The sequence below is a fragment of the Micropterus salmoides genome, unplaced genomic scaffold, assembly GCF_014851395.1.
Source record: "Micropterus salmoides isolate LMB-PRFRI ecotype aquatic unplaced genomic scaffold, ASM1485139v1 Ms_hic_scaffold_7, whole genome shotgun sequence".
Classification (NCBI taxonomy): domain Eukaryota; kingdom Metazoa; phylum Chordata; class Actinopteri; order Centrarchiformes; family Centrarchidae; genus Micropterus; species Micropterus salmoides.
In genome coordinates this window covers 10,549,202-10,561,398 of record NW_024044459.1, presented here as the reverse complement: position 1 = coordinate 10,561,398, position 12,197 = coordinate 10,549,202, and the positions used below count along the sequence as shown (strand labels likewise).

General features: G+C 41.4%; 1 protein-coding gene across 2 annotated transcripts in view; it reads left to right on the top strand.

Moving 5' to 3' along the window:
* Window positions 1-12,197, top strand: part of cds1 (CDP-diacylglycerol synthase (phosphatidate cytidylyltransferase) 1) — a 45,691-nt gene that overhangs the window by 13,584 nt on the left and 19,910 nt on the right. Inside the window, exons 3-6 of one of the 2 annotated variants that reach the window (XM_038704104.1) lie at window positions 2,874-2,970; window positions 4,021-4,118; window positions 8,865-9,004; window positions 10,339-10,397. In XM_038704104.1, coding sequence (XP_038560032.1) covers window positions 2,874-2,970; window positions 4,021-4,118; window positions 8,865-9,004; window positions 10,339-10,397 — 394 coding nt within the window. The remainder of the gene's footprint in view (window positions 1-2,873; window positions 2,971-4,020; window positions 4,119-8,864; window positions 9,005-10,338; window positions 10,398-12,197) is intronic. The other variant, XM_038704103.1, reaches the window with a different exon arrangement.

Sequence of the window (12,197 nt, the reverse complement as noted above, 5' to 3'; positions counted from 1 at the left end):
AAAGTGCATTCTGCAGTTCTCACTGCTTCGAAATTTCACAGGATTCACTGTGTAGTCTGATCCTGCCTGTCTGTAGTGTGGCAGGATAAAGCTACAAAGATCTATTAATGTTTAGCCCGTACTAATGTAGGTTTAAATGTTCCTCCATTTTTAGCTCAACAGCTTTTGTCGAAAGATGGTAGCAAACCAATAAAAACAATTAGTTCCACTGTATCTGAGAGCCCAAAATAAGAGTAAATGTTTACAGGTTCATTTTTAATAATCATTAATTGAGACTTTTACTAAAATTATATGTGCACACGTGTGCTGGTCTGCTATTAGTGATATTTTGCCGAGTCACCCACAACAGGAAGTTACAAGACGCAATCTAAGAAATGCAAACTTCACAGCTGGTTTTCACTGCATCTGTAATGAAATGACCCTGACAGGGTGGTTGACCATCTTTTCTGCATGCATGTAGGTTAAGTGAACCGGAAATAGATTGGAATCTGCAGGGATGTTTGAACATGCTTTTATTAATGCAGTGAAGGAAATTAAGCTGCTACAAATCTGGCAGCTGACCAAAAGGCTTGTATAGCGGGTGAAAGAAAGGTTCTGTCCACACACAGGTAGTTCTCAGCATTTGACCAGTGTCTACCAATCCCCTCTCTAAGGCCCCATCCACACTACTACTTTTTTGTTTAAAAACAGAGTCTTAAAATGAATACGATCTCCGTCCACACCAGCGTTTTAGCTGCGTATCAGAACTGTTCTGCGTCTACATTAAAATGACAAGCGTGTGACGGTGTAAACATGAAGCAGATGGTCTACGCCGCAGCTGCAGAAGATTTGGCAGAAGAAAAGCACTACAGATGAAGAATCACACCAGGTATTTCTTTTGTATGGACCAACAATAAGCTGGAACTGTTCCTGAAATCAACACAGGAGTTATTAGTCTGGATGGGAGGTGCAAATGTAGCAAAAGATCTTTGTTTTAAATAAAAAACGTAGTAGTGTGGATAGCCCCTAAATTTACTCCAAAATACAGGCTTATATATTTATAATATTTCTGACACTTTCATTCATCTATTCACAGCAGGAAAGTAAGTAAGATATGTTGGCGTTGGACCCACAGTGCCTTTACATTATTCCTGTCATCATGTATATTATATGTATACACAAACTCAACTGTGACATAATAATAAGTTGTGTTGGTTAAAATAGTTTGTAGAGTTTAAGATAAATCAGCCAGTGTGGCCTGCAAAAGGAAAAAACGTCACACCTTGCCACACCTGTAAACTTGAACCCTTGAACTGTCAAACATCAATATTCATGCATCTCTTATGCACCTGAATTTCAAGTTCTGAAAAAGGTGTGCTGAAAAGTATTGTGCGACTCAGGTGAATAGTATGTTATTTGTAGAATTTAATGTCATGACCTTTTAAGATGTCGTTTTGTGCACACAAAGCTTCTGGAAAAGTTAAATAGTTTTTCTCTCTTATTTGATCCTTGCCATTTCCTTCATATTTTGACGTCTGTGCCTATCTTTATTTATGGAAAACTGTTGAAGGCTGGAGTTGACCTATTCTTGCACAGTTTACAAATCTGGGCCATTTCCAGTCAGTGGCACCTTGAACCCAAATGAAGGAGGCCCTGTTTGCATGATGTACAGATGAGAAGTGGAGGGTGTGACCAATGAGTGACGGCCAGCTCACAGGGCTTAAAGGCTCACTAGGAGGGAAGCACTAATCCCTGCAGGAGCCGGTGTGCTGCAGCGAGACTTGCTGAAGAACAGACTGCAGAGACAGAGAGAGGGAGGGGGATGGGAAAAAGTAAGGAGAAACTGAAGGAAAGAAATTTGAAGAAGGAAGAAAAGCGATAAAGAGATGAGGGGATGGGGAAGATGTAGTAGAGATAAGGAGGAGTTATGGTAGCAGACGAAAGGAGTGAGCAAAAGGACACAGATGAGAGGGATGACTAGATGGACTTGAAGGTGAAGGGAGGAGGAAGGGATGTAGTTTCAGCCAGAGAAAGTGAATGAGTGATGATGGGATGGAGTCAAAGAGAGAGAGAGTGTGAGCCGACAGCACTGAGTGGAAGCAGCAGCAGCTTTTTTCATGATGCAGCTGTTTTTTCCTTCTCCATTCATACAGCAAGCTCTCTGCCCTGCTTGGCTCCTGTGCAGATTTGAGCTTTTTCCTCTCTTTTGTTTGGCTCCCAGGCAGCAGGCAGTGCAGCAACTAGCCTCACAGCAACACGCTTTGCATGACGTGTTGTGAAAAACACTCGAGGCCACATTCCACATTTTAGCCATTCTAGTGCAGGGCTCCGGACTAACTTTTTCCACTAGTAGAACATTTTAGGAGCACCGCTTAAATCGACATGCAACTCCCCTGGGTCCTAAGGGCTACTTTGTGTAAGTCGCTGTGGATAAAAGGGTCAGCTAAATGAATAAATGTAAAATGTATATGTGGTGCTAGTTAGCAACATGCTAACATGTTAAACATGGTAAACATTACACCTGCTCAACATCAGCATTGTCATTGTGTGCATTTTAGCATGCTAACATTAGCATTTAGCTGACAGCCATTGACAAATGCCTCAACCACAGCTTTAAGGCTTCCCATCTTTTATCACCTGCCATCCTTAACTAAATTCAATGCTTGTGCTAATCATGGACTATTTCATGGCTCTGATGGTCAATTTTATCCAGTCTGTGTTTTATAATTTGAAATCTAGACATGGAGCCACACCGTAAATCATATATCTTTGTCATGCTTTTCACTCTCAACTATCTCCCTTTCCTTGAATTAAAACTCAAATGAAGCATAAATAAATTAATGAAATATTAATGTCATTTTGTGGTGGTAATTCAAAGTTTCCATTTTCCACAGATGGAAGAACTACTGGATACGTGGGGTTCTGTCTTTGGCCATGATTTCAGGCTTTTTCCTCATCATCTATATGGGACCTGTCACACTTATATTAGTGGTAAGTGACATAGATTGATGCTGTTGCTTTGAATGAGTCCTCACTGTATATATCCTACTGTCACACACAGCCACCTTAAGTCTTCTCGATGAAGACGATAATATTAGAGATGTATACCTGCCAGAAATAAGTCAGTTTGTTGAGTGGTGTGATAAAAATGATTTAATAATAAATATAAAGAAAACAGCGGAGATCATATTCGATCCAAAAGGTATTGGGGACCATCATCAAGTGGTCATACATGACCAAAACATCACCCAAACACAGACTTACAAGTATTTGGGTGTTTATATAGACAGCTCACTTACTTGGAAAAGTCACACGGAATGGGTTTGCACACGGCTGCACCAGAGACTATATTTTTTAAGTAGATTACGTTTTTATGGGGTGAATAAGAAAATTATGATGCTGTTCTACAAGGCTGTTTTAGAAAGTATTGTTAAGTATGGTGTTACAGTATGGTTTGGGAACCTATCTATACAGCTAAAATCCAAATTGTCACATCAGGTGTTGACAGCACTTAAAACAGTTGGAAATGAGGAATCCTTGAATCTCCAACAGTTATTTGAGAATAGCACTTTAAATCAGAAAATTGTGCAGAAAATTGTGGGGGACCAAACTCACTTTCTGCACTCTCAGTATGAATTGCTCCCCTCCGGCAGAAGATATAGAGTTCCACTGTGCAAACTAAACCGGTATAAAAATTCTTTTGTTCCTGTGTCTACACGTTTGTTGAATAACAGTCTATCTTATTAATTTTAAATTTGTAAATTAATTGTCTTTCCTCTTTTTATACTTTTTATACTTGTATATTGTATATTTCTATGTACATGCAGCAACCATGCAGTCCAAAACAAATTTCCTTTCGAGGACAATAAAGTATACTACTACTACTACTACTTACTACTACTACTGTCAGTCACTAATAACTTATATTTGTAATTTCTGATGGCTGAAAAGAGAGATTTTTTTCAAAATGCTTTTGTGAGTACACCAGTGTAAGTACTGACTCCGTTTGTTTCTTCTCTGTTCCCCCATCATCTGACGTAGGTCATGACTGTCCAGATCAAGTGTTTCCAAGAAATCATCACCATTGGCTACAGAGTTTACCATTCCTATGAACTGCCTTGGTTCAGGACACTAAGCTGGTATGGAGAATGGATTTCACAGTAAACAGCAGATATACTGCAGCAGGGCTATTCAATTACAAATTCAATCGGGCCAGATTTTCAAACTAGGACATGGAGATGGGCTGGACATTTTCCCATGAGTTGACATCATTGTAATTTTATTGATACACTCTTTATTAATACACCTTATTGGTTCAGTTCTTTATCAATACTCTTATAAGCTCCTTTTCATTACTAAATAAATGCCTTTTAAAAATATATTATTTTAAAAATTATTTATTATAACTAAATGTTGTTTTACAGCAGCAACAGGATTTTCAACAGCAAAGTCACTATTATCTCACTGGAAACAAAGAAAAATAAATCATATTCCTGACAACAACATACTGAGTGAAGTTTAGAAAGAATGGTAAACTCAGTCCCTATCAGTCCTTCCTCTTGTCTCCTCCTCCTCCTGCCGCTGGTAGACAGGAGCTGTTTTGTCTCTGCAGCTACACCGCTATATGTACCATATTTTAATGTACGTGGCAAACTAAGCTAAACAGTTACTAAAGACAGACTTTCACTTTAGCTTGTTTGTAACAATAAGTTATTAGTCAAGCTAGCGCTGTGCTTGTGTAAAACCAAAACACCTTCACAAACGTTCTATGTCAATAGCTTCTTTCATAAAGCGATCCGGCAATAATCACGGAAAGAATATTTGCCAATAAGCCACATTCACTCATTCATACTAACCAACGTTTGTGGCGCAATCAAACGTGTGCTTTCACATAGCGATCCGGCTTTTCAGAACCAGCGGCGTAGAAAAAGGCCGGTAGGCTCCGTGTTATAGCCAACACAGCACAACAGGTGCATTACTCCTGGAAAATAACACAGTGTGAAAGCGTCTAATGTGTGTGTGTGTGTGTGTGTGTGTGTGAGAGAGAGAGAGAGGAAGTGAGCCAGCAAGCAGGGGGTGAGCGGAAATATGCGTTGTGCGCAGCCAAAGTCCTTATAGGCAAGTCATCTTGGCAATGCTATTTCGGACTAACAAGACCAAGCACCTACTTCAATGATGGGAGAACAGCAGTATGTTCTGATAAAAGTTTGACGACTGGCATGATGTTGAACTATTCCGTCACCCAACTGAAGAAATTCAACAACTACACCAATCCATTGTGCATATCGGTCATTAAACAACGGACCTTTGCCTGCCCTGTTACATTCACAGAAATTGCGGTCGAAAGTTTGTTTTCTCAAGGTCTGAACACAACATCACATCCCTCTGGTCTGGCGCATGCCCCGTTGCATCTCCAACACGTCATCAGGGCGCTGACACACCTAGGACTAGTAGTGTCGGAGGTTCCACGGCAACACTACGCGCTGACCGGGAAAACATGGAGTGGATTTCAGTCTGCTCCGGGCAATACAGAGACACACTGCTCCATCTACTATCAAGATTGAACTGTTTAATCCACAATCCATCACAAACAAATCTTGCCTCATACATGACCATGTTCTGGATAAGTGTCTGGATTTGATGTGCCTTACAGAAACCTGGCATCAACCAGATGTTTTTTCTGTCTTAAATGAGACATGCCTCCTGGTTACTGTTACCTACAGAAAGCCTGCAGTACAGGGCGGGTGGTGGTCTGGCTGTCATCCACCGAAGTGATCTGGGCCTGTCCCGTTACCCTGCCTGAACTTTCTTCTTTTCAATGCCTTGCATTTAAATGTAAGCCCCCTCTCTCTACAACAATACTTCTCAACTACCAGCCACCTATACCAAATGCATCTTTCATCCCAGAGATGTGCAACCTTCTCTCAACATTCTGTACAATGTCTACCAATCTCATAGTCCTTAGAGATATAAATATTCATGTTAACTCCCCCACCTGCCGTTTTGTAGGAGAATTCCTCCAATTACTCAACTGTTTTTATCTGGCACAACATGTCCCCACTCACACCAGGGGGCACACTCTCGACCTAGTCATTACAAACTCTGCTCATCTCTTCAATCTTCTGGTGTACGATCTGGGTGTTTCCAACCATTAGGCCATCTCCATGAAGATGTCTTCACCATCCACCCTCATCAAGCCCCAACGCCAAATCTGCTTCAGAAATCTAAAAAATTTCAACCCAGAGACTATGGCATCCGACCTCCAGCGTCTCCTTTCCGTAAACTGTTTACCAGCCATGGTCTCAGTGGACTATTATAACACCACCCTCAGGAGTATTCTGGATCTCCACACCAGAACAGTCACTTTCTCTTGATCAGCCCCCTGGTACACCAGTGAGCTAAGGAAAATGACGACAGCTGGGCGTGCCATCGAGCGGAGATACAAAGTTACAGGTCTCACTGTGCACAAGCAAGGTTTTCGGGAACACCAAAAGGACTATTCAAAGTCACTTACAGAGGCACGGTCACAGTTCTACTCAAAAGTCATCAGATCCAGATGCACTTGCAAATTACAGGCCCATTTCCAATCCCATTCCTCTCCTTTCCTACTGGAAAAAGTTGTTGCCGCCTACCTCCAGGACCACCTCAAACATAAAAACCTTTTTGAAAAATTTCAGTCTGGTTTCCGCTTAGTCACAAACGACCTACGAATAGCAGTTGATGGTGGCTCACCTTCCCTCCTCATACTCCTCAATCTGTCTGCTGCTTTTGACACTGTGGATCATGGCATACTTCTCAACCGGCTACACCAAACCACTGGACTCACTGACACTGCTCTTAACTGGTTTACATCGTACCTCACTGACAGAACAGAGTACCTTTCACTTGGAAGCGCAAGGTCCCGGCAACACACAGTCACCTGCGGACTCCCTCAGGGGGTCAGTTCTTGGCCCCATCCTCTTCATCATTTACATCCTCCCCCTCGGCCATGTCATTAGCCGCTATGGAGTCTCATTTCACTGTTATGCTGATGACACACAACTGTACATGAAAATCTGACCCACACCCCACTGCAGCTTCACCAACATCATCTCTGCCGTCAACACTCACCGCCTGTCTGGAGGAGATAAAGGTGTGGATGAAACACAACTTCCTCCAGTTGAACAGCTCCAAAACTGAGGCAGTTCTGGTTGGCACCTCACATCAAGTCCAGTCATCTTTCATAACCTGTATATAACTATCTCTGGTCAAGATATTCCCCTCTCCACAACAGTCACCAACCTTGGTGTAAGATTTGATCCACAACTCATCTTTGAAGCCCATATCAAAACCTGCCTTCTATCATCTCAGAAATATTGCTAAACTCCATTCTACACTCACCTTAGCTGATGCTGAAAAACTGGTCCATGCCTTTGTCTCCTCCAGACTGGATTACTGTAATGCACTTCTCATCAGGATCCCTAAAAAGAGACTGCAGTATGTCCAGAACAGTACTGCAAGGAACCTGATGATGAGAGTGCGAAAGTATGACCACACCCATTCTCCATTCACTTCACTGGCTTCCCATTTTATTATTACATGAAGTGTTTTGGGAATTGGAATAGAATCAGACCAGTATCTGGACTAATCCCTCAGGTCATAAATATTTTAGAGGGTGGGATATTTGTATTTCAGACAGGATGTTTTATAAAAGTAAGGATGTTTCATGGAATTTTACAGATAGTTCTGGACTATAGCAACTGTTCTCAAAGAACAAAAACATAAACCATGAAGTCCTTATATATAGCTACGTTAAATCACTAACTTTTACATTTTACACTTTTTTGGCAGCAAACAAGCTGTCTGTATCATTGAATGTTTATTCAGATAGCTCAGATTTTTTGTAAGACAAGAATATTTCTCAAACTAAGTTATCCAAGAATAGTAGATAAACTCAGCTACCATATCAGCACGAGTATAAAAAAAACATTTATATAATAACCAACTCTACTTTTACATCTTGGCCTGTTACACCTGAATGTAAGGTCCGTATTCATCCCGAGCCGTCATTATGGTGTAATGGTATGTAAGGAGATTTAAAAAGCCAGAAACAGGCAGAATTGTTGTTTTAAAGCTTAGCCATTTCTTCTGGCAGTCAGACTCATAACTCTGCTGTTCCTTCAGTAAAACACTGACTCATGACAGCTTGGTCTGCAGGTAGTTGATCTGAATATGCAACACCCACCTTCTACCATAGTGCCTGAGTTGCTCCTTTTTCTGTTCCAGTGTTTCTGTTCAGCTTTGCATACACACCCACAGTGTGTGACAGCAGCACTCGGTGGAACCAGGGGCAAAGATCACTGCCATGTTGGAAGCAAATGGAAGCTAACTGAAACTTGCCCCTTTCACCAAGGCCGCCCGTCATAACAACTCCATACACACACGCACGTGCACGCACACACATGCTTGTTCCTCTATCCTCGTGGGGACATCTCATTGACATAATGCATTCCCTAGCCCTTATCCTAACCATAACCATCACAACTACATTCCTAACCTTAACCCTTACCCTTACCTAGGTCCCGTCCCTAAGTCCCCATGGGTCAGTGTGCATTCAGGCTAAAGTCCCCACCAGGATATAAAAACATGAAACACTCACAGGTCAATGTACAGCGGGCAGGAAACACTGGTTGACATTTAAAGCTAATTACCTACACAACACGAATCAAACACACATTAGCACACATTGATCAGAATAAAGTGCACAAAATCTTGCATACTGTATATACAGAATGAAACCAAACCTACCAACATCGCTCCTCGCCAATAGGCACTGAAATATACGTAAGAAAAATTTTAATAAAATGTAAAGAAAAACTAATTCCCTCCATTTTTTTTCACCTCAGGTACTTCCTGATTTGCGTCAACTACTTCTTCTATGGGGAAACTGTAGCGGATTACTTTGGGGCTCTGGTGCAGAGGGAGGAACCTCTGCAGTTCCTGGCTCGCTATCACCGCTTCATCTCCTTCGCTTTGTACCTCGCAGGTGGGTCTCGACTTCAAGACAATACGACTGCTGTATCTCAAGAAACAGACACGAGATAGAGTTGCGTTACAAAAACATTACTTGACAAAGTACAGCAAAAGGAAAAACAGAGACCTTAGGGAGACTTGCAGGACAAACTCATCAGTTTATAAACTGATTTACCATGACAATAACTAAGCTGACATTGAGCTGTGGCTTTTAAAAAAAGTATACTAATGATTTATTTATTTATTTATTATATATAGCAGCCAACAGCTTCATCATGACTGTGTAGGTTGATCAGTTTTGACTAACAGTGCTGGCAGCATATGCAGAAAACATGGCAACTGTGATCACATTTTGATTCAGATATTGCAAAATCCTGATGAAAGTATGCACATCATCTTATTCCAGCTGAGGGAAGCACAGACTAGGGCTGCAGCTAATGATGATTTTAGTACGCAAAAAATTTACATTGTTGCTTTTTGGTCGATCGATGAATCGTTTCAGATCTAGCACAGACAAAAACACATTTGTAGGAATCTCTACTGTGAAATAATACCATTAAAAGCTGATTGAGACGAACCATTTTTAAGGGTCTCTAAGTATGTGCTGGAATACTGTCAGTTTTAACATAAGTATATGTAATTTGTACATTTGTAGAATGTAATCTACAACATACAAATCACTGGTATGGTCCTTTTAACTATTTCTGTATCAAATGCAGAGGTGTGGAAAATTTGATTTGATTTGCTGTGTAAACTTCATATTTCTGTTTTATAGCTTGATTGAAACGCACTGTTGGTTTGATCATATCCGCAGCTATCTGATATTTAGAATCTGCTTCTGTGACAATACGTTTCCGCTGGGATGGATGAATAGATGTTCTGTCTAGTGATCTCTCAGTGGTTCATTTTAGAGTCTGAGGTGGGAGGAACACATTTCCTCCTGAGTGTTGCTGACTTAGTTGTCTTTCCTTCGACCCAGCCAGGCGTCAGCTTCACTTTTAAGCCCCAACAACATTGTGAACTAGACAGCATCTTCTCCATCTGCTGGCAGTAACTGCTCCCCTGAGGGCCTTACCAGGTTTATGTAGACAAACCCGACACAGGAGCTTTTAGCATTCAGCCTCCTTCATTCACATTCATGAATTTAAAGTCAGTGGTATAACCTTAATTTTCAGAGAATAGGTGTTTGCATGAAAGAGAATTGTTAATTGCTCAGTCACAGGCATGCTACACACACCTCCCCATTCAGTATGCAGTAAAGCGTTATATGTGATTTGTATTTTTAATCTACTGTGAACTTTTCAACTTGGAGTAAAAACTGAAAGCATGTTGTCTACTCTTTCACAGGTTTCTGCATGTTTGTGCTGAGTTTAGTGAAGAAACATTACCGCCTGCAGTTTTATATGGTGTGTATCAGCCAAGTAACCCTCCCTCCTCCTCCTTCTCCTCTACTCCACCCTAACCTTCCTAACCGCCCACATACACTGCTTCTTACTTCCTGTTATGGTTTTGTGGAACTCATCTTGCACTCTGATGTTGCCATTGTAGAAGTCTTTTTGAATATTATATGATTTTTCCTACTTTTCAGCGCTTTCAAAAGTGTTTGCTGTTAAATACTGTACTCTTTTGTTCTACTGTATTACTCACAGATTAGCTGTCTACATTACCGTGCAGTATTTGATCCTGGATAAATGCAGGACTTCTGCAGTGGCTTCAGCTTTATTTCACATCACATTTCTCTGCGTTGATTTATTTGCCATTTGTGGGCACCTTTAATGCACCACATTTTATTGGCCCAAACTAACATTATTAGTAACATATATTTTTATTTATTAGTATTTTGCATGTATTGCCTAATTACATTTTCATTTTGCTTTAAAGTGTCATGACTGTAGACATTTTTTAGATTTACGTCCCTAAAAAGGAATGGAATTCCCTTTTAACCTGTTAAACTAGATAATCATTAACCCAAATGTTCAATCTGTGCTTAGTCTGGTTATTATATAGTCATACAGTGGGTACGGAAAGTATTCAGACCCCTTTAAATTTTTCACTTTGTTTCATTGCAGCCATTTTCCAAAAATCAAAAAAGTTCATTTTATTTCTCAGTAATGTACACTCAGCACCCCATCTTGACAGAAAAAAACAGAAATGTAGAAATTTTTGCAAATTTATTAAAAAAGAAACACTGAAATATCACATGGTCATAAGTATTCAGACCTTTGCTCAGTATTTAGTAGAAGCACCCTTTTGATCTAATACAGCCATGAGTCGTTTTGGGAAAGATGCAACAAGTTTTTCACATCTGGATTTGGGTATCTGCCATTCCTCCTTGCAGATCCTCTCCAGTTCTGTCAGGTTGGATGGTAAACGTTGGTGGACAGCCTTTTCAGGTCTCTCCAGAGATGCTCAATTGGGTTTAAGTCAGGGCTCTGGCTGGGCCATTCAAGAACAGCCACGGAGTTGTTGTGAAGCCACTCCTTCGTTATTTTAGCGGTGTGCTTAGGGTCATTGTCTTGTTGGAAGACAAGACTCACTTCGCCAGATCAATGAGAACTTCAGCAGTCAAATATCTCGAATTCAAGACAGACCCAATTTCCTGCCAGTATCCCGACCACCCCGAGACCCAGTCTAACACAGCCACCAGCAGCAAAGACTTTCTGAAGTGGTGGAGGTGGGAGAGCATCGGAGCCGCCTGTCAGCCGAGATGTGGAGGGTGTCGCTGGGGAACTGCCAGCCAGGGGAAAGGAGATAACTCTTGCAGAAGAAAGGGAGATGGAGATCATAAGAAATGGTTTGACATACACGATGGAGATGTACACAGCACCGAACCACACTGGCATGCTAAGTATCCGTGGACAGAAGATCCAGCAACCCTGCCAAACAACAGGAAGCAGTAGAGGCAACATTCCTCAGAAATGAGAAAGCAGCTATCAAAAGAACCTGAGTGGAAGGCGGCCTACGCTGCCGATCCTGAGATGGTGAACCGCAGGGCCGCAAGAAGCTGGCCAAGACATTTGCAGAGTTGGACCGGGCCAGTGTGGTACATAAGTCATCTCATTGCACTAAACCCACACTCAGTCTCCACCCAGTCAGACTAGTGTGGAACAGCAGCCAAAAAGTGCAGAGGTCCAGTCTGAACGAACTCATCAAAGGTCCTGATGTCCTGACCCAATCCGAGCTGTCTTATTGAGGTTCCGAACTGG